Source organism: Pantherophis guttatus, chromosome 2, assembly GCF_059756535.1.
Source record: "Pantherophis guttatus breed Tessera chromosome 2, ASM5975653v1, whole genome shotgun sequence".
NCBI lineage: Eukaryota > Metazoa > Chordata > Lepidosauria > Squamata > Colubridae > Pantherophis > Pantherophis guttatus.
In genome coordinates this window covers 248,129,781-248,155,945 of record NC_142064.1, presented here as the reverse complement: position 1 = coordinate 248,155,945, position 26,165 = coordinate 248,129,781, and the positions used below count along the sequence as shown (strand labels likewise).

The 26,165-nt window shown below is 43.0% G+C and overlaps 2 protein-coding genes across 7 annotated transcripts in view; both read right to left on the bottom strand.

Moving 5' to 3' along the window:
* Positions 1-2,223: 2,223 nt before the first annotated feature.
* LOC117673942 (uncharacterized) overlaps positions 2,224-26,165 on the bottom strand; it is an 85,774-nt gene continuing 61,832 nt past the window's right edge. The window contains 1 exon segment of the mRNA XM_087885173.1: positions 2,224-2,323. Within this exon segment, the coding sequence (XP_087741299.1) occupies positions 2,224-2,323 (100 nt within the window).
* On the bottom strand, positions 3,532-11,868 carry LOC148115571 (zinc finger protein 202-like). 6 transcript variants are annotated; one of them, XM_087883775.1, is made up of 6 exons: positions 11,379-11,868; positions 10,124-10,552; positions 8,878-8,992; positions 8,683-8,750; positions 3,798-3,916; positions 3,532-3,670 (listed from the first exon to the last, which is right to left on the bottom strand). In XM_087883775.1, the coding sequence occupies exons 2-6, from the start codon at positions 10,538-10,540 to the stop codon at positions 3,667-3,669; spliced, it is 723 nt and encodes a 240-aa protein (XP_087739901.1). In that variant the 5' UTR covers positions 10,541-10,552; positions 11,379-11,868; the 3' UTR covers positions 3,532-3,666. The 6 variants fall into 6 exon arrangements, with proteins under 6 accessions (XP_087739901.1, XP_087739897.1, XP_087739899.1 ...); XM_087883771.1 differs by lacking the exon at positions 11,379-11,868 and adding an exon at positions 10,928-11,084; XM_087883773.1 differs by lacking the exons at positions 3,532-3,670; positions 3,798-3,916 and having other exon boundaries at positions 6,452-8,750.

Here is a 26,165-nt window from a genome sequence, read left to right as displayed (position 1 = left end):
TGAATTTGATTTTAAAAATTTGTAAAATTGAATCTGATTCGACACATTTTTTGATCCATTAGGTTCGTACCTTGAGGAATACCTGTATTTCTATTTTTCCAGTTTCACCCGTCCTATTCCTTTAGTAAAGCATCCAGATCTATGCAGACGGTCTGTTTTATTGGAGGATAGTTGGGTGCATGTCAAGCTGCACACAGAGTAACGTTGAATGAGGACAGAACAGACCTTATGATTCTAGGAAAAATTCATCTTTGATAGTGATGTATGCATGATTCAGAATTTAGCCTACATTCACTAGGTGGTCCTGCTCACCATTTTTTAGCTAATTGCAACATGATTCTTAACAGAAGTTAGGCTGCACGAAGGTGAAAAGGAAATCTGTCAGAAGCTACTCCTCTGTCTTCAGGGAGGTAGGTGAAAGAAACCTGGGAGACACATAAAACTACACAGCAGGACCAAAAACAAAAACAAAAACAAAAACAAAAACAAAAAACAAACTAGGCAAGAAGAACAAGCTGCAGAAAAGTTTTTAGACCTTGGTTGAAACCCGAGTAAGCTTCTCAATATAACTGCAAGTTTCAACTATTAAATTGTCAGATTATTCATGAATTGGCAAAGACATAGTAACAAGGTGAGCCAATGAATAGTCATAGCAACTATGTCAGCCAATTGGGAGCTGAGACAGACTGGAGCAAGGGCGTGTCTTAGTCTGCAGCTTCTGTATCTGTGCAGAGAATTGAAACTGAAACTAAGCAGTCTGGGGATGCTTGTCTGCTCTGCTGAAATGAAACTAACTGTTCTCTCCTGCCTTGTACTCTGCCTGTAACTTCTACTACGTTGAAAGAAATTGTTCTCTGCTGTTGGTATTGTATATATATTCTTGTATATAAAGAAGTTTCTTATTTAAATCAGTCCCGCTGAATCAGTCTACCTGTGTGTGCTTTCTGGATTTAATTTCTGCAGGAAACCCTGATATAAATTTCTTTGGTGATCATTTAATTACAGTCCTCCCATGAACTATCTGTAATCTCCTTGTTTCTCTTATCTACATTCTATCTTGTCTTCCCATGCATCTCCTTTATTCATCCATGCTACACATAATTCTTTTTTTCCCCCTAGATGATCGTTCTGGCTTGTGACAGGTCTTAATCCTTCTCGTTTATCTCTATGACCCAAAAATGCCTTTGAGAGGCAAGAAAGAAACCTGGACCAGACTGAGCAATGATACTAGGATTCATTCATGATCTACAGATCACGAATAAACAGAGAAAAACGTTCCAACCACAAGACCTGAAGATTCCAATGGTTTGAAGAGATTCCTCTGACTATGGAGGTAACAATGCAAAGGGAAATAACAAAACAACACAGTTGATATTTAATTAATTTTATTTAAACCAAAGGTGGACTTCCTAGCCCACACCACACTACAGAAGAGCAAACTATGGCCATAATGCTTGAAAAGGAAATTGCACAAGCACTTGGGGTGCTTCTGGCTCCTTTTGTGAGAGAGGAATTGTTCTGTATATACAGATACATTCAAAACCCCTTTTCACAGTTCAGTCCGGAAATTGTAAATCCATACATAGAACCCATTAAATCAATAATTAGCATACATTCTCACCCAAATATATCTTTGTTTTGGGGATTCTCCAGTCTATGAATTACGTTATGGGAAATAAGACTATGGGGTGTGCTGAAGCCCTTTCCATATTCCATGCATTTATATGGCTTCCCCCTGTATGGATCCGTGTATGACATGTAAGCTCACTGCTTGTTCTGAAGTCCTTTCCACACTCCATGCATTTATATGGTTTCTCCCCTGTGTGGATCCTTTGATGGCATGTAAGGTCATTGCTTATTCTGAAGCTCTTTCCACATTCCATGCATTTATATGGCTTCTCCCCTGTGTGGATCCGTGTATGACATGTAAGATCACTGCTTGTTCTGAAGTCCTTTCCACACTCCATGCATTTATATGGCTTCTCCCCTGTGTGGATCCGTCTATGGTATGTAAGCTCACTGTTTTTTATGAAGTCCTTTCCACACTCCATGCATTTATATGGCTTCTCCCCTATGTGAATCCGTCTATGGCATGTAAGATCACTGCTTTTTGTGAAGTCCTTTCCACACTCCAAGCATTTATATGGCTTCTCCCCTGTGTGGATCTGTCTAGGGCATTTAAGATGCCTGTTTCTTTTGAAGTCCTTTCCCCACTCCTTGCATTTATATGGCTTCTCTCCTGTGTGGATCCTTTGATGCGATGCAAGTTCATTGCTTGTTCTGAAGTCCTTTCCACACTCCATGCATTGATATGGCATCTCCCCTGTGTGGATCCTTTGATGGCGTGTACAATTACTGCTTGCGCTGAAGCTCTTTCCACACTCCTTGCATTTATATGGCCTCTCCCCTGTGTGGATCTGTCTATGGCATTTAAGATTACTGCTTCTTCTAAAGCCCTTTCCACACTCCATGCATTTATATGGCTTCTCTCCTGTGTGGATCCGTTGATGGGATGCAAGTTCATTGCTTGTTCTGAAGCCCTTTCCACACTCCAAGCATTTATATGGCTTCTCCCCTGTGTGGATCTGTCTATGGCATTTAAGATGACTGTTTCTTTTGAAGTCCTTTCCACACTCCATGCATTTATATGGCTTCTCTCCTGTGTGAATCCTTTGATGGGATGCAAGTTCATTGCTTGTTCTGAAGTCCTTTCCACACTCCATGCATTGATATGGCATCTCCCCTGTGTGGATCCTTTGATGGCGTGTACAATTACTGCTTGTTCTGAAGCTCTTTCCACACTCCTTGCATTTATAAGGCTTCTCCCTTGTGTGGATCCTTTGATGGGATGCAAGTTCATTGCTTGTTCTGAAGCCCTTTCCACACTCCAAGCATTTATATGGCTTCTCCCCTGTGTGGATCTGTCTATGGCATTTAAGATGACTGTTTGTTTTGAAGTCCTTTCCACACTCCTTGCATTTATACGGCTTCTCCCCTGTGTGGATCTGTCTATGGCATTTAAGATGACTGTTTGTTTTGAAGCCCTTTCCACACTCCAAGCATTTATATGGCTTCTCCCCTGTGTGGATCTGTCTATGGCATTTAAGATGACTGTTTCTTTTGAAGTCCTTTCCACACTCCATGCATTTATATGGCTTCTCTCCTGTGTGGATCTTTTGATGGGATACAAGTTCATTGCTTGTTCTGAAGTCCTTTCCACACTCCATGCATTGATATGGCATCTCCCCTGTGTAGATCCTTTGATGGGTAATAAGGGTACTCTTTTTGGTAAAGCCCTTTCCACGTTCCATGCATTTATACGGCTTCTCCCTTGTGCATGTCCTTTCATTAATAGTCTTGTTTCCATGTTCATTGCATATATTGGCTGGTCCTTTGGCTTGTGATGGACAGGGTCCATTTACATCTAATGTGTCTTTGAAGAGTCTTATACTGTTCCCAATATATGTCTTCTTTAGTTTTTCTCGTTGATCAATAAACTCCTGCATCTGAGCAACAATCAAAGATGATGAGCTTTCCTTATTCCAGATATTTGACAGGTTTCTCTCCTGCCTTTGGAATTCTGTTTGAATTGCAGGTTTCTTCATTACTTCTCCTTGTCTAAATACTTTGATTGATTCTCCAGCGTCTTTATTGTCAGTCTCATTCTCACCTTCAAAAGGAAAGAGAAATGAAAGTGAGTGAAAGGTTAGGGGAAAAGATCACTCTGTCAGAAGTCATATTAATTGTCTTCAGGTATTGTGCCAAATTCTAATATATACTGCATATGTTATCCTTACACGTTCTTATAATTCTCCAGCATGACTTCCCAATGCAGAGCTCTTTGGTGAGGATCTAGCTGAGACCACTCCTCCTCGGAGAAATACACAGCCACCTCCTCAAAGGACACAAGACTCTCCTGAAAGGGAACAAAAAAAGTACAGAAGAGACCAAGGAGGGACTGCAGGATCTTTCCTATTGTTTAGAAATTCCCAAAGCAAACATATACACTAAGGGAAGTAGCTATACTTAGTAGGAATCCATGGTTTAGATGATAAAATGGACAGAACAAAAAGCATTTTACTAAAAAAATATTTTAGGCAGGTTTTATCAATTTGAATGATTCTGTAGAACTTTCGGTGCCATTCAGGTTATATAAGCCCAGTTTCCTCCTTGATCAATTGATCTACCAAACAGCCAGCCAGCCAGCCAACCATCATCAAAATACTCTTCCTTCTGGATCTATTAATCCAAAGGTGGATTGTTTGGCCTCAAATCCAGGCAAAAATCAGGGGATTAATATTTACTTTGAAAGCGAAATTTATATTCTCTTTCAGAACAAGTTTTACTTGGAGACATGTCTATATGACCACAGTCTTAGAATTTAATCTCAGCTATTAACCACATCCTTTTCTTATGAATATGGTAAACATTCTTTTCAAAAACGGTAATTTGCCAGTTTGAATATTTAAATATTTTTGAGGATCCTTGCAGAAATCCCACTCAACGAATTACATAAAAGAAGAGCACCATGAAGAATTCTATAAAACATTTTTTATTGAAAAGCCTGAATACCGTGATTCCCAGGAAATACGACCCACCCCGATAATAAGACCTAGCATGATTTTTACTGCTGCTCCTAATATAAACCCTACCCTGAAATAAGCCCGAGTTCAGAGTGTCATCAGGGAGGGTGGGGCAATGGGCATGGCCATCACAGGAAGTGCCGAGCACGTGCGTGGGGCCAGATGGTGTGTGGAAGCAACTGCAGCCTGCGTGGGGGCGTGGGGAGAGGCATGTCTTTCTGCGGAGTGTGTGGTGGAACTGGAAGACCAGGTTGGATGGCGGGGGCTGAGAATGCAGGGGCTACGCCGTGGCGCCATCCCCGCCCCACCACTTGCCTCGCCTCATAGCAGCGGCACTGGCAGAGGTGCGGGTGGGTGGGAAGGTTCACAATCTGACCTACCAGATGCGCCATGTGGACCCTCTGCCACTCTGTCCGTATTTGCTTGCCCACAGCTGCGGGCCGGATAACGTGCCTTTCCCACTCACCCCCACACCTCTAGTTGTTGCTGGTGCCTCCGTGAGACGATTGAAGCCAAGGGGCAGGCCGGGATGGTGCCACGCCGTAGCCCGTGCTTGTTCAGCCCCCATGGTCCAACCTAGTCCTCCAGTTCTGCCACACACTCCGCAAGCAAAGAAGGCCAGGCTCCCCTTCCCCTATGGTTCTGCAACGCCCATGAGGTTTTGCGTGGAGAAGCAGATTGCTTCCCGCAGGGTCAGCCTCGGCATCTGCTTCGGACAGCAAACAGAAGAGCTTTGCTCTTTTTCTCCAGGGCCTTTGAAATCCACCCCCCCCCCTTTCACTTTTCTGCCTTAAAATTCTGGGCTCTGGCAGTTGGGACGCTTTGCCAAGAGTGTCTTGCCAGCGTCCCCTTGATGGCCTTCCCCTCTCCCCACACAGTTCCCAGGGAAGGAGAGGGGGCAAGAGAGAGAGGAGGGGGGAACAAACGGAAAGGACGCCCAGACTTGCAGCGCTTTCTTTTGATTTGCACGCCAAATTCCCTGAGGGGCCTCATGGAGAGGTGGGCGAGCCCCTCATCCTTAGCTGCTGGGTGGAGGGCTGGCCTGGGCTGAAGCAGAGGAGAAAAGAATGGGGGGAGAAGCAAGAGTCCGCCTGCTGCTGGTGCCCTCTGCAGCAGTCCCAGTTGCTGCGAATGGCGAGTGCATCAAAAACAAAAAGTAGACTTGTGCACTGCCCCTTGCACTGCACATGATGGCGAAACACAGAGAAGAGCCACCCTCCCTTCAGGAAAGAGCCACGAGGCATTTCAACAGTAAGTCAAGCCGGTCTTACTTAGGTCACATCCCAGCATGATTTCAAAGGGAGAAGGTACAGCTGTTGTTGCCTATGCTCGGCTTTGCACAGCAATGGTGAGAGACTGCAGGATTTTTTTTTCCCCCTTTGAAAACATGCAGCGACAGCACCGGCAGCCGGTGGAGGCAGAGGGTTGCCCACTTTGTGTCCAGCAGTCACTGCAAGCACATTTCAGGCAGCTGCTGTAAGCCGAGTCCTGTTTTTCCCTTCTGACGCACTCGCCACTGCCTTGTTTGTTTGTTTGTTTGTTTGTGTGTTTTATTAGATTTATATAGATTTGGACTCCGACTGGGTAGTCTCAGGGGGAGAGACAGGGGCAGGTCTTGAGAATGTTATCTGGGATGAGTTTGATCCTGTGACCTCTGAGGACGTGGACAGGATTCTGGGTAGACTGAACCCGACCACTTGTTTATTGGACCCGTGTCCTTCCTGGTTAGTACTGGCTTCCCAGGAAGTCACACGAGGCTGGCTACAGGGGATTATAAATGCTTTGCTGGGTGAGGGTGACTTTCCCGCTGCCTTGAAAGAGGCGATGGTGAGGCCCCTCCTCAAGAAGCCTTCCCTGGACCCGGCAATGTTGGTAAATTATCGTCCGGTCTCCAACTTTCGCTTCGTGGCGAAGGTTGTTGAGAGTGTGGTCACGCAACAGCTCCCCCAGCACCTGGATGAAACGACGTATCTAGATCCGTTCTAGTCAGGCTTCAGGCCCGGGTACAGCACGGAAACGGCATTGGTCGCGTTGGTAGATGATCTCTGGAGAGCTCGGGACAGGGGATGCTCCTCTGTCCTGGTCCTGTTAGTTCTCTCAGCGGCTTTTGATACCATCGACCATGGTATCATGCTGCACCGGCTGGAAAAGTTAGGGGTGGAAGGCACTGAGTTGCAGTGGTTCTCCACCTTTCTCTCTGACCGGTTGCAGTCTGTGTTGACAGGGGGGCAGAGGCCAACCCCGAGGCCCCTCATATGCAGGGTGCCGCAAGGGTCGGTCCTCTCGCCCCTCCTGTTCAACATTTATGTGAAGCCGCTGGGCGAGATCATCCGTGGTTTTGGGGTGAAGTACCACCAGTACGCTGATGACACCCAGCTGTACATCTCCACCCCAGACCACCCCAACGATGCCCTTGAAGTGATGTCCCGGTGCCTGGAGGCCGTGCGGATCTGGATGGGGAGGAATCGGCTCAGGCTCAACCCATCCAAGACCGAGTGGCTGTGGTTTCCGACGTTCCGATATAGTCAGTTGGTGCCATCACTGACTATTGGGGGCGAATCATTGGCCCCCACGGAGAGAGCGCGCAACTTGCCATAGGATTTTTCATCAGGTTCGCCTGATTCGCCAGTTGCGTCCCTTTCTGGATTGGGACTCGTTACGCATGGTCACTCATGCCCTTGTCACCTCCCGCCTGGACTATTGCAACGCTCTCTACATGGGGCTCCCCTTGAGGAGCACCCGGAGGCTCCAATTGGCGCAGAGTGCGGCCGTGCGGGTGGTAATGGGAGCGACATGGCGTTCCCATGTAACACCTCTCCTGCGCGAGCTGCACTGGCTCCCGGTGGTCTTCCGGGTGTGCTTCAAGGTTTTGGTTACCACCTTTAAAGCGCTCCATGGCTTAGGACCTGGGTACTTGCGGGACCGCCTACTACCACCAATAGCCTCCCACAGGCTGGTACGCTAACATAGAGAGGGGCTCCTCCGGGTGCCGTTGGCCAAACAATGCCGACTGGCGGCCCCCAGGGGGAGAGCCTTCTCTGTGGGGGCACCTACTAACTGGAACGAGCTCCCCCCAGAGATACGGAGGATCCCGGATGGCATGAGTGACTGCCTGTGCTGCTGCTGGCTCCACGGGAGCTCTTTGCCCTCCTGGCAGCGCTACTCTTGGCCACTGCGTTGGGCTGCTCCTGCCTGGGGCGGGGCAAGTCGGCCGAGATCTACGACCTCCGAGCACCCTCCAATCGCCAGCCTGCCAGAGACCCCTTTGCCAATGGCCACTGGTGGAACCACGCCGCCTTACCCACTGCCACCTTTGGACTGCTGAGCGCCTTCCTGCAGGTTTACGCAAGCGCCGGGCTATGAGTTGAGCCTGGCACTGTTTTTGCCCTGGCCCTGGTGGGTGCTACCTCTCGTGCTGGCTGTGCGAGGCAGCGTGGGTGTCGCAGCTCCACCTTCAGCAGTGGGGCTCCATAAGTCATAGATCTGGGATGACTCATCCTGGAGCAGGCAGGAGCAACCCAGCAAGATGGCCGAAAGCAGCACTGCCAGGAGGCCTACACAGCACAGGCAGCCCCTTGGCAGTCAGGGGCCAAAAGTGTCCCAGCAGCAGCAGGCCCAAGAAGCAGGGCAGGTGGAGACCGGGGTGTGCTGAAAGGTTGGGCCACTGTGGCCGAAGGCAGGCAGGCGGTGGGATGGAGAGGGCTGGGCCAACGAGCTCGCCACCTCCTTATGTGAAAAAAATAAGACACCCCCAAAAATAAGCCTGAGTGCTTATTTCAGGGCCTAAGAGAATATAAGACCGGGTCTTATTTTGGGGTAAACATGGTAATTAGCAAAAGAGTTTTGTTTTTAAAATACTAGTCTTAAAAAAAATTCCTAAAAAGAATCTCCAACCAAAAGCAGAGGGCAAAATGGCAGACGACACTACATGTAGTTCCCGACTAACAACAGCTTTTAGTTTTTAGTGACTGTTCAAAGTTACACAGCAGTGATATGCCCATTTTTCATACTTAAGACTACTACCTATGCTGTCCACATCCTCTGATTTCCTGAGGGAAATGGAAAATGAAAATCTAGTAAATGAATGTAGTTCTCTTGCCTGAGTTGGAGGTTCAATCCTGGTTTCTGCTCCCCCAGAACAAAGAGTCAACTTCCTTCTATTCTTCCCTGTAAGGGAGACAGAATTTCAAAAAGCATCATTAGTAAAGTGGGTGGAGGAATGCTATAGAGGAGAGAACACTGAGAAGATGAGAAAATTAGGATTGATCAAACGAGTGGAAGGACCTTATATTACCTCCTGAGGTGTCCTGAATTGGATCTCCCTGAGGGATCCCCCTGAAAGACAGTTCTTGAGGGAGATTTGACAGATGCCTCTTTCTCTCAGGATCTCTGATCTCCATTTCGAAGGACTTGAAATAGGAGAAAAGAATTAATGGACATCACACATCATGAAGTGGTTTCTTTTCCAGTGAATACCACTGCAAATTACTCGGTGTCGATCAATAAGGCTGGGAAGAAAGAAAGAAATCCCTGTGCAAAATCTTTCTTCTAGAATGGATAAGGGAACTACACAAAGATCAGTGAAGCATCTCCACATAGTATGCAAAGTACCAGGAAAGTCTGGTAAGAAGACATCAAAATTTGAATACATTGATCCAAAGGCAAAGATTTTTGTGTATAATATAATGCCTCAACAAGGGGAAGATGTAGTTGAAGAGTTTAATATTTGTATTAAATTATAATTTAAAATAAATCTTTTATAAAATGATGTATCCTTCTAGTTAACACTGATAAACTACCAAAGATATATAAAGAAATTTCAAATACATGTTTGAAATTTAAATGTAAAAAAAGACCTTTTTACCATCTCTGCTGGACTTGTGACAAAGCAAAGAAATACTGGGGTAAGATTTATATTTTACTGCAGAAGATTCTCAAAGTGGGACTCAGAGACTTTTCTTTTAGGTTTAATAGACAAAGAGATTGAAAAACAATCATGAATTTTGCTGTTATCTATGTTGAGAGCAGCAAGAATGCTTTATGCATAAAAGGGAAGGATACTTTAATTGCCAAATGGAGAAGTGGTTGGAAAAACTGATGGAATTAGCAGAGATGGAAAAATTAACTGCTTTAGTTAAAGAAAAGACCACACCGAACCTTGTTTCTTTGGAACCATTGCTGGATTTTGTTTTTGAGATGGAAAAAAAATGAAAAAAAAAATGAAACTTTGAGTTTTTCTGATTATGTAAGTTTGTTTTTACAGAATTTGCTAGTACATATTAAATATGTAAAAGTAAAACACTGAAACTGTAATGTTTTCATTTTATGTGACTTTGCTAAAAAAAAGTCAATGGTTTTGTTTCTTTTTTCCCCCTTTCCCCTAAACTTCTTTCCCTTCCCTTCCCACCCACCATTTCCTACTATTTTCATTTTTTTGTATTTTATATCTTGATAAGATACTATGAAAAGGATACAAAAATGTGAACTTCTTGTTTATTATATTCAACTTTTTCTGGAGTCCCGAGAGGACGTCCTCTCACCTGCAACTCAACCTTCTCCTTCTCCTCCTCCGCCTGGCTCAGGAGGAAGCCTTCCACCAGGGCCACCGCCTGGGAGCTGGTTTCTGCTCCACACTCCCGCACCCAGCTCTCCATCTGCAGGGGCAGAAGCGCCAGGAACTGCTCCAGAACCACCAGGTCCAGCACCTGCGCTTTTGTGTGCTTTTCTGATCTCAACCATCGACTACAAAAGGAATGGAGTCGGCTGCAAAGTCCTCGGGGACCCTCATCCTCCTTGTATTGGAAGCTCCTGAAGTTCCAGGGCTGAACTTCTGAAAGGGTGGTTTTCTCCTCCAGGATCTTCTGCCCAGTTCTTGCCCAGATCTCCCCATGGATTCCAGACTGAGCACCGGAAGGGCCTTTTCCACTTCCCCCACTTGCTAAAGGACGGCTTGCCATTCTTTCTCTGTCCTATAAAACAATTCTAAATTAGTGGAAGGAAAGTTGTGTACCTCCAAATGTTTTTTCATTTCTTTAATGTATAAAGCTTTCTTAATCCTTTGTTCCTGGTTCTTGGCATTTTGGCCAGGAGCCAGGGGTGAAATCAAGCAGATTCTGAGAGGTTCTGGAGAACCGGTAGCGGAAATTTTGAGTAGTTCAGAGAACCAGCAAATACTACCTCCGTCTGGCCCCAGGAGTGGGATGGGAATGGGGATTTTGCAGTATCCTTCCCCTGCCACGCCCACCAAGCCACGCCCACAGAGCCGGTAGTAAAAAAAAAATGGATTTCACCACTGCCAGGAGCCCTTTTCCTTGGAGTGCTCCAATAAAGAGCAATAGGAAAACCTGCACTTCGTATCTGGCGTCCATCATTGGCTTCTGCACCAGGCTCAGACCCGAATTGGGGACAACAATCTGCCTCTCTTCCTTGCAAATATATTTCTTATTTCCGTCTTGAGATTTCCCATGCAAGCTCTCCCCTTACACAGGAGCCTTCACCAGGAAATGGGGTGCGAAGGACTCTCAGGTTCCCCCCACTTTCCTTTCCGAGGATCTGGATTTATTCCCCAGGGCAGCGTGCGTGGTCTCTGCTTTCCCCCATGCCTCTTACAACCACGGGAAAGGGAGGTTAGGAGGGAGGGAAACAGGGGGTCTCAGGAAGGGATCTCCCACTCCTCAAACCCCCTAAAACTGAACCTGGATGAGGACTAGGAAGGTTTCTCTTCCCTTTTTTTTAGAGTGAGAATCCTCTGCCTCCCTTTCTATAAGAAGAACACACACACACACACACCCCTACCTTCTCCACCTCTGGATCCTTAAGACTTTCTGGCCGCCTTTATAACTTCCTGCAAAGCTCAAAGGGTTAAAGTGAGAGAGACTCCAGGATCCTAGAAAGGCAAAAACTGAAAGATTTTCTTCCTATTTTACTTTCTTCCTATTTTAACAGGGGCCCAAAGCTGAAGTGCCCCCCCTGGTGGATTTTCTGTGCACGGAAGGTGCTCATGGAAAGAGCGGAGAAATGGTGCACTCCCCTAGGAAGGGGCTCCTTGATTGGGAAGCTTTTGGCAATGTTCTACTGTAGTAAATAGCATTGTATTTAAAGTACTGGTATTAGGGGAAAAATTTCTTAACAAGAATCTCATTTAAATCTGTTGCTGAGGAAGAAAGGAATAAGTCAACCGAAACAAGAAGAAAAGGTGACTGTACAATGTACTCCAGCTTGATTTTCCAAAGGAAAGGGAGAATACAAATCTAATAAATTTCCTCATCTTGCATTGAGTTGGAATTTTGACCACTATCTCAGCTCTACCATATGGATGAGTCAACTTCTTCCTACCCTTCCATGCTCAGTTGAGGACTACCTATAATATGTACGTCAGCCGATTTCCTGAGGGAAAGGGAAATAATAATCTAGTTACTGAACGTCCTTTTCAATGCTTTTCCAAGTATAGCAATGTTCATTCTAGTCTAGAATACAAGAACAAGCCATTAATCCCTCAACAACCATTCAACAAAACTCATCCCCATAGAAGGGCTTTTCTGAGATGGTAAATTGATGACTTCCACCTAGAATATTCAGTGTATTTAGCAAATGATGAAAATTCAGCCCACAGCAAATGACATGCCAGTCAATTTACCCTACTTTTAGGACGCTCCATTTCTCTTTCTTCCTACGCTCAGCCATGCAAGTTCACACAACATGCCCTGAACACAAACAGGTCAACCAAATTGAGGGGCTCAGTTCACATGAAACATTAAGGCTTAACATGATGATCTGGTTCACTACCCTCCTGTGACAAATTGAACTGCAGAGGCACCAAACCTAGTTTAGTGCCATCCAGTGCATAATGAAAATGCAGGCATAATCTTTTGCAATCTTCCTTGCTAATCTTTTCTGATTTCCTGCTCAACCTTTGCCATGCAAGCTTACCCACTCCCCCTATCTAGGAGCTTTTCCGAAGAAATGGGGCAGAAAAGACTATACAGTCCCCCCCCATTTTCTTTTCTGGGACCTGAATTTATTCCTCATCTGGAGCTCTGCTTTCCCCTCTACCTGTTAGTATCATTGAATAGGGTGGTAGGGAAACATGGGATCTGGAGGTCTCCACTCCCAATATGCAAATGATTGTATCTGGATGTACACAGCATGCAGTTCTGGGGCAGCTGACCAACAAGCTGGGTGAGTGGAAGGGTTTTTATATGATTCTGTAACTTTGAAGTTTGGGATTTATGCAATATGGGCTTTGTGTTCTGAAAGGGAGTTAGGTAATTCTTATTGTGGCTGATGGCTCTGTCCTGTGTTAGATTTTAGGGTGAGGGACTGCTTGCTCTAATCCTATCACTCTACTTTTGTTAGCTGTCAAAATTGCTGTAAGGGGTTTTGAAATATCCTGTCATGAGTGGACTTCTGCAGGCAGTATTTGCTTTGCTTATGAATGGAGCCATCTAGATAGTTGGGTTGCTCTTTCAATAAGCTCCTTATCGCCTTAAGTGCCTGCATCCCTTTGCAGTTAGCTTCTTGTTACAATGTTTTCTTTAGGCATCTGGCTGGAATATGGATTGGGCTTCAGGCGGTTTTTATTAGCGCCGTGGTCTTTTGGCTTTTCTGAGGCTTTTCTTTATGGATAATAATTCTAAGGGCTTTTTTTCTTACGGTTAATATTTTATTTGGGATAACGTGGGTTTGATTTCTTCTTACATATGGAAAGAACCTCCACACACCCACATACACACACCAGCCCTTTCCACCTCTGGCTCGCTTCCCTTTAAGATGTTCTTGTGGCCTTTTTAACTGCCTGCGAAGCTCAAAGGGTTAAAGAGAGGGAGTCCAGCATCCTAAGGAGGCAAGCCTTATGAACTCACTACTTTCCGAATCTGCAACAGTGGCCCAATGCTGAAGTACATGGTGTTCCCCCCTTCTCTTTGCAGAGTCAACACCCTGGTGGGTTTTCTGTGGGCCAAAGATGCTGAGGGAAGAAGTGGAGAATGGTGCATTTCCCATGGGAAACCAAGAGAGGGCAGTCATGCTCCCCTTGATCAGGAAGCCTTCACAATCCAACTGCTTTTGACAGTGTTATGCTGCAGTAAAGAGTATTGTATTCAAAAGTACTAGTTTTAAAAAATAACATTTCCTAATAAGAATCTCTCTTAAATTTTCGTTGCTTAGAATTAACCATTTTCCTGACGGTTAGAACAATAGATCAGTGGAATAACTTGCCTTCAGAACACTTTTTTAAAGAAGAGATTGGACAAACGTTTGTCTGAAACGGTATAGGGTTTCCTGCCTGAGCAGAGGGGTGGACTAGGAGATCTTCAACTCTGTTATTTTGTAAGAGCCGAGAGGTTAGAGTACTGCACCGCAGGCTACCTCAGCTGACTGCTAGCTGCAGTTCAGCAGTTCAAATCTCACCCGGTCGAGGTTGACTCAGCCTTCCATCCTTCTGAGGTGGGTAAAATGAGGACCCAGATTGTTGAGGACAATAGGATGACTGTAAACCGCTTAGAGAGGGCTGTAAGAGCACTATGAAGCGGTATATAAATCTAAGTGCTGTTGCTGTTGCTATTCTGTAAAAGAATTACTCAACCCAAACAAGAAGGAAAAATGAAAGGTGACAGTACTATCTAGACTAGCTGGACTTTCTGAAGAGAGAATACAAATCTAATAAGTTTCCTCCTTGTTGTAAGAAATGTCCTTCTGGGTTCAGTTCCAAGTGGGGAAAAAGACACTGGATTCATGGAAGTTGGTTGGAAAGAAGGTTTTAATGGTGGACAGGATCACATGCCTTGAAGATGTTGGGTGAAGGACAAAAAAAAAGGGGGAGAGATGCTGAGAGTGCCCTAGTTTTATGCCCTCTCTGCGCTTTTGAATTTGAGCTTGTATTCTGATTGGTTTTCAGACTCCCATGGGGCCATACAGGGGCACCTCTGTAGGCTGTCCTGAGTCCCAGGCTTGGTTGAGCCTTGCTGGGTAATGTAATCTTTCCAGGTGCCATGTGGTGAGATGGGTAGAGGGCTAATCCTACCTTTGTTGGATCTTGGGTGAGGGCATTTGCCTATTAATACAACGAGCTATCTCTTTACCTCTTAAGTGTGGACATCTGCTGTGGGCTATTGAGGATGGTGGGGGCTATTAAGAGTGAGTCTGCTTCCTGCCTAAAAACATGTTTCTCCATTTCTCATCCAGGGAAATATAATATTCTGCCTTTTTAATATTTCCTAGAATATTTCATTTTTCTAGGAGAGGGATGGGTGCTAACTTCCTACATCCTCTTACTTGAATTGGAATTTTAACCACCATTTCAGCTCCACAATAAAGAAGAGTCAACATCTTTCTACACTTCCATTCAAGGGAGAACCAATTTTAAAATACATAAATAATAAAATAGGAAGAAGTATTCTATAGATCTCTATTGGGAATAGGAGGACTTTATATTACCTCCTGAGAAATCCTCCTCAAGAAAACAGAGGGAGATTTGATGGAAGCCTCCTTCCCTCAGGATCTCCAATCCACACAGTGAAGGAGTTGAAATGAGGGGCAAAAGAAAAGAAGAAATGGACATGATATATCATGACGTGTTGTTCTGTCAAAAAACACTTGAAACCCCCCAATGTCCATCAGTGAGGCTGCAAAGTAAGAAACAACTGTCACAAATAACAGGAACAAAACCCTAGGTTTAAGACACTTAGGACTTTTAGGGGAGTTCGCATCTCATATGTGCCTTGAGAAAAGGTATAAAATGAGGAAACTCAAATAATGAAAAGTGAACATAAATATTGTATGGGGGGGGAATCACCACTGATTTGTGTAGGGATTACATTAAGGTGACCAGACGGACAGTCCCGATTTTTAGTAATTTGTCCCGTGTCCCGTGGCGTTTTAAAAAAGTCCCAATTTTTCATTCTGCCTCCTGAGTCCCAGCTGCCTCCTGAGTCCCAGCTGATGGCTAGAGGAAAAAAAACTGTTTAAACTCTTGCCGCGGGGCTTCAAAGGGCTGCCCTACAGCTGTTCTGTGTTAAAAGAAAACAAATAAGTAGACCAATGCCTGCAAAAATAGAAAAAACAGCCCCTTACAGCTTCCGTGTAGGTTAATTAGCACGTTGATTAGCTCGGCTTCCCCACTCTCAGCTGATTTGCTCTCAGCTGTTTTGCGCAGGGCTCTTGCTGCTTGCTAAATTGCTCGAGCAGATTTTTTTTTCTCCTTGTGCAAACCAAGCTCAAAACGAAACTGAAAGTGAAACAGGCTGTTGGCTTGTTTGCTGCAACGTTGGAAAATTAGGCAGCAGATTTCTTTTCTTTTTCCTCACCAAAAAAGGTAGGTGCAAACAATGGGAAATTTAGGGCAAAAGAGGAGAGTTCAAGATTTTAAAACACAAAAGAAAAAAAGCTCTATTTAACTAGGAAATTGTAATAATTGAGATAATATTAATTGTATATTGTGTTGAAAGCAGAAATGGTTATGTTGTGGTTTGGAGGAATAGATGGGGGAAATTATTTGGTTTATTATTATTGGTAAATATAATTAATTGATTTGTAAGAAATTGGATTGCATGGAAATAATTGGAATATTCATGTTCATATTGATTAATATACAAAAAAGATAGTTATATAACTAACTAACCGCACCTTCTATAATTTTGTAAACAACAATCTTAAAGATTCTAGATCTATCCCACCCCTAAAAGGACCTAATGGTAAAGAATGCAGTGATGAAGCAGTTAAAGCAAACCTCTTTAACACATTCTTTGGCTCAGTCTTTGTAAACAGCAATGGCTCATGCCCAACATTCCCTAGTCGTACCTCTAATAACTAACACAAATACATTTCACAGAACATAACGTTGAAAAGGCACTACGTAGACTAAAACCATCTCTATCTATTGGGCCTGATGGACTATGTGTGCATACTTCTTAAAAAAGCTTTACACTGCTATAGCAGAACCCCTAAGCATAATCTTTGAAAAATCTTTCAGGACCAACTCCCTATCCAACCTATGGTCACTAGCCATGCTCATCCCTATCTTCAAAAAGGGAGACCCCAGCCTAGTCAAAAACTACAGACCAATCTCTTTATGCTGCGTCACCTGCAAAGTCATGGAATCAATCATCAACCAAGCCATTACCCTCCACCTAGAAACAAACAACCTACTCTCTAATAAACAATTTGGTTTCAGAAAAAAATTATCCTGTAATCTACAACTTCTACACTGCAAAAACATATGGACTAAAAATATTGATCAGGGCAAAGTAATAGATGCAATTTACATAGACTTCTGTAAAGCCTTTGATTCAGTGGTACGTGACAAACTACTTCTAAAACTAAAATCCTATGGCATCTCTGGACCCCTCCATAATTGGATAACCGCGTTCCTGTCAAACAGATAACAAGTGTCAAAATAGAAAGCGCCCTATCAAATCCTGCACCTGTTAATAGCTGTGTCCCCCAAGGCAGCATTCTAGGACCAACACTCTTCATACTATACATAAATGACCTTTGTGATCATATTATAAGTAACTGCACTCTCTTTGCCGATGATGTAAAACTATTTAACAATGCTCGACTTTGTGTCGGAATGGTCAAAAAATTGGAAACTCCAAATCTCAAATCAACAAATGCTCTGTCTTACACATTGGCAAAAAGAATCAGAACACAAAATACAAGCTGAGTGGATTCAACCTTGTAGATGACCCTCACTCTGTCAAGGACCTTGGAGTACTCATATCAAATCAGGGGTGAAATCCAGCAGGTTCTAACAGGCTCTGGAGAACTGGTAGTGGAACTTTTGAGTAGTTCAGAGAACTGGCAAATATCACTTCTGGCTGGCCCCAGGTTTTTGTTTTTTTTTAATTTGATTTATATGCCGCCCTTCTCCGGAGACTCAGGGCGGCTTACAGTGCGTTAAGCAATAGCCTTCATACTTTTGTATATTTATACAAAGTCAGCTTATTGCCCCCACAAACTGGGTCCTCATTTAACCTACCTTAGAAAGGATGGAAGGCTGAGTCAACCTTGAGCCTTGGTGAGATTCGAACCTGCAGTAATTGCAGGCAGCTGTGTTAATAACAGGGTACTTTAGACCACTGTACTATCAAGGCTCTTTCAGTTGGGGTGGGAATGGAGATTTTGCAATATCCTTCCCCTGCCACACCCACCAAGCCACGCCCACAGAACTGGTAGGAAAAATTTTTGAATTTCACCCCTGTATCAAATGATCTAAGTGCCAAAGCCCACTGTAACAACATCGCCAAAAAGGCATTAAGGGTTGTAAACCTAATCTTGCATAGCTTCTTCTCCAGTAATATTACACTACTAACCAGAGCATACAAAACATTTGCTAGACCAATTCTCGAATACAGTTCATCTGTCTGGAACCCACACTGCATATCGGACATTAATACAATTGAACATATCCAGAAATATTTCACAAGAAGAGTCCTCTGCTCGCAACAAAATACCTTATGCCACCAGACTTGAAATTCTGGGCTTAGAAAATTTAGAACTATGCCACCTTTGGTATGACCTAAGCATAGCTCATAAAATCATCTGCTACAATATCCTACCTCTCAATGACTACTTCAGCTTCAACCACAAGCTGTATTTGCAACTGTGGCCATCATGATAGCTAGGTCAATCCAGTGGTGAAATCCAAAATTTTTTACTACTGGTTCTGTGGGCGTGGTTTGGTGGGCGTGGTATGGCTTGGTGGGCATGGCAGGGGAAGGATACTGCAAAATCTCCATTCCCACTCCATTCCAGGGGAAGGTTACTGCAAAATCCCCATTTCTTCCCAATATCTGGGACTTGGAAGGCAGAGAATAGATGTGGGGAAGGCCAGTCAGAATTTTTACTATCAGTTCTCCAAACTACTCAAAATTTCCGCTACTGGTTCTCCAGAACTGATCAGAACCTGCTGAAACTCACCTCTGCTACCAGTTCTCCAGAACCTGTCAGAACCTGCTGGATTTCACCCCTGGTATGGACCCTATCAGACATGGCAATTAAGTTGCTGAACTTTGGCAAAGAAGATGGACATAGATGGAGAAATGTAGGATATGCTTGTAGGAAATTGGCTACCTATTTGTTTATTTTCAGGCAAGTGCGGTGGGCATATTTGGTACATAAACAGCATTTCTCGAATTCATCATATTTGTTGATAGATTCATTTCATTTATAGCATGTTCTGGAATTGTTGGGGTCATCATTGATAGTGATATCTATCATTTGTGGGTGTTTGGTGGTCGATTTTTTGAGTTTTTGCCTGGCATGGTCAATGATCAGTCAATGTTTGACAAAATTAATTTGTCAATATCAATAATAAATCAATATCTAGCAAGTAATTAATCAGCAAACAAATTAATTAATCAATGTCAATAAAAAATAAATAAATTACAAATTAATTAAGTAATGTCAATAATAAATCAGTGTTTTAGCAAATTAATTAATCAAATTTATTGACAATCAGTGTGTGATTAATTAGTATTACTTAACCAGTCAAATAATTAATTAAATTTTTGATTTTGTTTGAATTTCTAGCTAGATTTCTTCCTGGTAATTTATTTATTGGTAATCAATGCAACACTAATCAATAACACTAATTTTTCAATATGATAGTCAATCAATGCTGCACTCATTGCAGTAATTACAGTTATACAATAAATCAGTAATTAAAGTTAGTCTTCTCAGTTAAGCTAATATATTAGTTTACTGGACAATTACTCAAGTACTATCAATCTATTATATTAATCAATCGATCAGAAATCAGTGAGTCGGTGTTAGGGGTATCGGGTATTTTTGTAGCTGAAGCCTTGCCTTGGTGCTGGGGATGAAGCTCTGCCTTGATTTTGCAGTGGGAAGATGATCCGATAATATTGCGATCTCACTCACACGCTGGGATCTCTCCTTTGTTTTTCCTTAAAGCCATGTATTTTGTTTTAATGGCATCTGGGTCAATAATGAATTTTTTTTTGTTTTGGCTTTTGGAGTTTTCTTATTTGCTTGAATGTCTAGCCAGATTGTTTCCTAGTGAGGTAGAGGATATTAGTGGAGTTTTTGAGGTAGTTTAAAACTTTTGATCAGGGTGATCAGGGGTAATTAGGTGAAATATGGTTTATAGGAGAAAGAAAAACAGATGAGTAAATATTTTTGACGGTTATATAAACGATACTATAATGGAAGATAATATATGTTATAATATGATTGATATTATTGCATATTTGTTTATATATTACTGCATATTTGTTTATATATATATGATCATAATGATGATAATGTTTGTAAAATTATTAATATGAAGAATAATTATTATTATGTTACTATAATCATGATTATCACTGCCATCAACACACTGTTTATGTAGATATTAAGTCTGTTTTCTTCTAATGTAATTTCAAGAAAATGTATAGTTATATTTGAAAGAGATGGTATTTGGAAAATGCACCGTATTCTGTAGGGAATTGGGAATCTATATGCAACAACGAAGAGAAAAAGATGGAAGGAAAGAGAAGTGGAGAGATGACGGGAGACAGGGGAGTGGAGTGGGGTGGAGGAGGGGAGAGGAGGGGAGAAAGGTTGGGGGAAGAGGAGAAGGAAGGAGATGGAAGAAGAGGGAAAGAGAGAGGGGAAAGGAGAGAGGGAGGTGGAGAAGAGTAAAGAGAAGGGGGAGGAGGGGAGGAAAAGGGAGGAGAGGAAAGTAGAGAGGGGAGAGGAGAAGGAGAGAGGGAAGGAGAGGGAAGGAGAGGGGAGAAGGGAAGGGAGGGAAGGAGAAGGAAGACGGAAAGAGATGGATTGTCGTTGTAAAATTGGGTGAAATATGGTGAATATGAGAAAGAAAAACAGAGGGGTAATTTTTTTTTCTTTTACTTGATGGTAATATAATCGGCACCCTAATGGAAGACAATATATGTTATAATACGATGGATGTTATCATATATGTTTATATGTTACTGCACATTTGTTAATATATATATGACTATAATGATGATGATGATGATGTTTGTACATTCGCATGTTAACATCTTGGACACCTAGAGAGGACACTGCTCAACATAGAAAGGAGATGTATGATATAAAACAATAAAAAATATTTAAAAAAGAAGAAGTTATATTGGGACAAACCAACCTCTGTTAGCAGCATGCTGACAAGTACATTAGAGACACAGACATCCTTCTATTTTTCAGCCAAGCCACAAGTTCAACCAATTCCTCTTACAGAATTCACTGCACATTACCCATTTGCCTTGTCCCTTCATAGGCTACTTTAGTGACAACCTCCCCTGTGATGGTGACCAAGGTCATTTAAAGTGCACAGTCTTTCAAAAAATGGAAGATGACAATCAGGTGGCAACATCTACTGAGGACAAACTCCCTTTAGAAAAGACAGAGCAGGCATTAGTCAAAGAAGATAGTGACAACTGGGTCACCCCTCTTCCCTTCAGATCACAGAGACGATGCCTACCTTACAATAAAGAACAAGCTGTAGCATGCTCTTTGCCACAGTCTCCAGAGTCCATCTGTGCCATTCATATCTCAGAATGTGTGGACAACACCATAGCTCAAATGGCACAGCAGCCCTCAGCCACACCACAAAGAACAGCAAGCTTCAAAAAGCAATTGAACCAGTCTTCTGCAATGTCTCCCACAATATCTGTTCAACAGAAGGATGCTGGATATATGTCAGAGGATCTCAGCAAGCCTAAGGGAGAAGCTAGCAATGGGATGTTATATTCCGGACTTAGAGCAGGGGTGAAATGCTACCGATTCACTCTGGTTCGGGCCAACCGGTAGCGCTAAAAACTACCGTTTTGGCGAATGAGTAGTAAAAAATGCTTTTAAAAAGTTTTTAAAAAAGGTTCTGATAATTGCGCAGCACAGCTGTGATCATTGGAACCTTTTTTAAAGCATTTTTTACTACCTATTTGCCCGAACCGGTAGTAAAAAATGCTTTTAAAAAGTTTTTTAAAAGGTTCCCAAGATTGTGCGCCACAGCTGATTCCCCCCTGCGCTGTTCTACTTACCTTCCCAAGCCTCCTTACAGCACATGCATGTGTGTAGCGTGCATGCGTGGCCAGCGAACCAGTAGCAAACCAGTTCAGATTTCACTACTGACTTAGATCACAGTCAAGTTCCCAAAAGCTCATTGGAAACTGCAGTGGCACCACCTCATCGATGACCATATCAGCAAAAAAGCAATAGCAGCTCACCTAATGCTATCATCTCAGAACTCAAATAGTGGTATCGGTTGATACCAGGCAGGGAGTATCATCCCACACCATATAACTTTATATACTGTGGTGACTCTCTAGCCCCATCTAGTGGCCGGAGGGACAAACATGCCCTAACATACTCTCTTTATATTCTGTTGTTGCCCTCTAGCCCAGGGGTGGATTCTACTTATCTTCACTACCGGTTTGCAACGGGGCCGCACAGAAGCATTCTGATGATGTCAGGGTTGGTGGGCGGAGCCTCCCTCCGGTTTTATTACCAGTTCTATAGAACCGGTCTGAACTGGGGACAACCCACCACTGCTCTAGCTCCATCTAGTGGCCAGAGAGACAAACATGCCCCAAGTATATTGTTTGAAGCTGATCCTACCCATTTAACCATCCTCCTGCACTCTCAAATCAAGTGCATGCTGGGAAGCCAGACTCCCATTTCATTTAGAATTTGGAGAAGTGCCATAGGTTTTGTTATGTAAATAGGTTTGGTTTGGCAGGAAGTTTGAATTAACTGACCATCAGCTGATTGGCTGACCACCACAGCTGCAAGGTATATAAAGGGAGCTAGCTCCCTGGGTCAGTCGCTGGGGTTCTCACCATACAATAAAGACCTGTTGTCACTCACTACTCTGGCTTGCTGCGTCCTCATTCACTCAACTTAACAGGTTTGCCATCACGGAGTTTAAGAACTGCTGGTTTGTGGACAGTTGGAGCTAAAAGATGTGTGAGTAGGCAATCTTCAGGTGTATTTCTTGTCGCAAGCTCCATGGTAGGTTACAAACACAAAAGATGGCTGATCTTCCAGCCGACAGACTCAGTACAAATCCTCCTTTCACTAACGTTGGCCTTGATGTCTTTGGCTCCTGGTCTGTGACCACGCGTCACACTAGAGGGTGTCAGGCAAACAGTAAGAGGTGGGCAGCCCTATTCACCTGTATGACCATTAGAGCTCTCCACATTGAAGTTATTATGGATGCTTCTAGCTTCATAAATGCCCTCAGATATTTTATTGCTATCCGAGGCCCTTTAAATACATTCGTTCAGACGAATGTACCAACTTTTGGGGGGGCAGCCAAAGAACTGCATGTTTCTTTGAATATCGACACCAACAGCGTAGAGATATCTAAGTGACCAAAGCTGCATATGGAGTTTAAACCCACCTTACTCTTCATGGCCAAACAAGATCCGGTGGATTTTGCAGCCAGGGCAGCACCAAGTTTTTGTTTTTCTGGTGCTGCATGGAGGATCTGCTGCTCCTGGGCTTGAGATCTAGAGTGCTAGAATTGCTTCTAAATTCAAACCTTTATTGTCAGTGCACAATGTACAGTGAGATTGGCTGAGCTCCCTCCATGCACCCCCCCAACACAATACAACTCAATGTGAAGACAGAAAATCCCTAACCCAATAAATCATATTAACAACCACTCAGTCCTATTGTACCCATGTGAACATGTTACATGTTGCACTGGCCCTGAAAGTCCATCATACTATATAGTTATGATGTTATTTCGCATTCAGGAATTCTGTTAAGTATTTTAAAATATTCTTTTTTGTTACTCTATAGTACTGTACTGCTTGTTTGTAAGCATTTTGGGAACTGCTCTGCTTCTTTTTAAGCACTGTACTGTAGTGTGCAAACTACAGTATCGTGTTTGTAAGTACAGTTCTTTGCAAAGATAAAGTTTGTTTGCATTTGCTTTGAAACTGCTTGTAGAAATGCTACATGGACTGTATGGAGAGTCTGGCCTGAGAGCAGTGGGTTAGACTACAGGACCTCAAGGTCTCTTCCATCTCTGTTACTGTTCCAAGCCAAGAGTTCTGTAAATTCCTCCCCCATCTCACTCTGGGAGCCTGGCTGGAGACTCTTAAGCTAATTACTGTAGTGGCAGGTTGTTGTTTTTTTTGTTTAAAGTAACTGCAATCTGAGAGTACTGTAAATTACCACCAAACCCCATCTGGGCAGCTGTCTGAAGATGCTTGAGCTGATGAGCAGCAAGTGGATTTTTTTAAAACTGCAAACGGAGAGCTCTGTGAGCCAGCTTGGAGGCAATTTAGTTCCTCCTTCAACTGCACCGGAATCAGCTGATCAGCAGTGAAAATAACTGATCAGCAGCCCCCAGGAAGTAGGTCAGATCTTCATTCATTTAACAAGCCATTTGATTCAATTAATGAATTTGATTGTAAAAATTTGTAAAATTGAATGTGATTCATTTGACACATTTTTTGATCCATTAGGTTCGTACCTTGAGGAATACCTGTATTTCTATTTTTCCAGTTTCACCCATCCTATTCCTTTAGTAAAGCATCCAGATCTATGCAGACGGTCTGTTTTATTGGAGGATAGGTGGGTGCATGTCAAGCTGCACACAGAGTAATGTTGAATGAGGACAGAACAGACCTTATGATTCTAGCATCTTTGATAGTGATGTATGCATGATTCAGAGACATGGTAACAAGGTGAGCCAATGAATAGGCATAGCAACTAAGTCAGCCAATTCGGAGCTGAGACAGACTGGAGCCAGGGCGTCTTAGTCTGCAGCTTCTGCATCTGTGCAGAGAACTGAATCTGAAACTAAGCAGTCTGGGGATGCTTGTCTGCTCTGCTGAAATGAAAGTAACTGTTCTCTCCTGCCTTGTGCTCTGCCTGTAACTTCTATTACGTTGAAAGAAATTGTACTCTGCTGTTGGTATTGTATATATATTCTTGTATATAAAGAAGTTTCTTATTTAAATCAATCCTGCTGAATCAGTCTGTGCGTGCTTTCTGGATTTAATTTCTGCAGGAAACCCTGATATAAATTTATTTGATGATCATTTAATTACAGTCCTCCCATGAACTATCTGTAATCTCCTTGTTTCTCTTATCCACTTTCTATCTTGTCTTCCCACGCATCTCCTTTATTCACCCATGCTACGCATAATTCTTTTTCTTTCTACATGATCGTTCTGCTTGTGACAAGTCTTATCCCTTCTGGCTTACCTCTATGACCCAAAAATGCCTTTGGGGGGCAAGAAAGAACCTGGACCAGCCTGAGCAATGATACTGGGATTCATTCATGATCTACAAAATAAACAGAGAAAAACATTCCAACCACAAGACCTGAAGATTCCAATGTTTTGAAGAGATTCCTCTGCATATGGAGGTGACAATGCAAGGGGAAAAAAAGAGATTTAGCTACAATTAGTGAAAGAAAGGGTGTACATGGAAAGAAAAAAGGGGTTTAAAAAACTGAGTTAACCTCTCTGCTCTTTTCGGTCTCTTTATTGTTCAGCTTGATCCAGAACTATTACTGACAATTGAGCTTCAAACCAACATGAGCCTCTCAAATCCTGAAATATGCCCCCTCCAAATCCTTCCAAATATCCTGTGTTAATACATTTTTAAAGCAACTAAGAGTTTTAACAGATGAGTATAATACATGACTAGAACAAAACCACACCATTGATATTTAATTAATCTTATTTAAATCAAAGGTGGACTTCCTAGCCCTCACCACACTACAGAAGAGCAAAATATGGCCATAATGCTTGAAAAGAAATTTACACAAGCACTTGGGCGCTTCTGGCTCCTTTTGTGAGAGAGGAATTGTTCATCCTTTCAGCTCTTCTCATCTACATTGATCTCCATGTGACAATTTCCTCATATCATGAGGCCTTTGACTGAATAATGTTCAATGTTTCTCCATAAATACCGGCTGACTCAGGTCTCGGTTCTACACCGAGGATGCAAATTTAATTACTTTTGGGGATCCCAGTTCTATACCATGGGTGCAATTTGATTATTTTTTGGATATTTTCCTTTTGGGCTTAGAGAAACAGCATCTGTTAGATGTCTTCGCATCCCTCTGAGAGCTATGACTAACTGGGGGAATGATGGCAGTTGGGGAACAGGAAGCTCATTTCTAAACAATAAAATAAAATGAACCTATACACCACGGGTTTCAAATTCCCCGCGTGACATTGCCATCACGTGACGCATTGCGACGGTTTCCCCATTCGTGGAGCTGGGGTATGTGCATGTGACACAACTGGCCCATGAGCCACCAGTTTAACATTCCTATATACTTTATATACAGCTACATTCAAAGAAGTATAAATAATAATTATAATGACACATGCTCACTGTTTTTATTTTCATTACTAAATTCATGTCTACGGCTGTCAGGAGGGTGAATCACAGAAAAAACCCTTTTCAGAGTTCACTCTATAAATCGGAAATCCATACATAGAACCCATTAAATCAATAATTAGCATAGATTCTTACTCAAATGTATATTTGTTTTGGGGATTCTCCAGTCTATGAATCATACTATGGTAAATAAGACTATGGGGCTTGCTGAAGCCCTTTCCACATTCCATGCATTTATGTGGC

Excerpts from the sequence above, each read along its gene's own strand:
- LOC148115571 (XM_087883769.1), bottom strand. The coding sequence starts at position 10,954 with ATGATGGACGCCAGATACGAAGTGCAG. Across the intron at positions 10,553-10,927 it reads ACGCCAGATACGAAGTGCAG|GACAGAGAAAGAATGGCAAG; the intron begins GTTTTCCTATTG and ends ATTGTTTTATAG. Across the intron at positions 8,751-8,877 it reads AATTCAGGACACCTCAGGAG|GGAAGAATAGAAGGAAGTTG; the intron begins GTAATATAAGGT and ends TCTCCCTTACAG.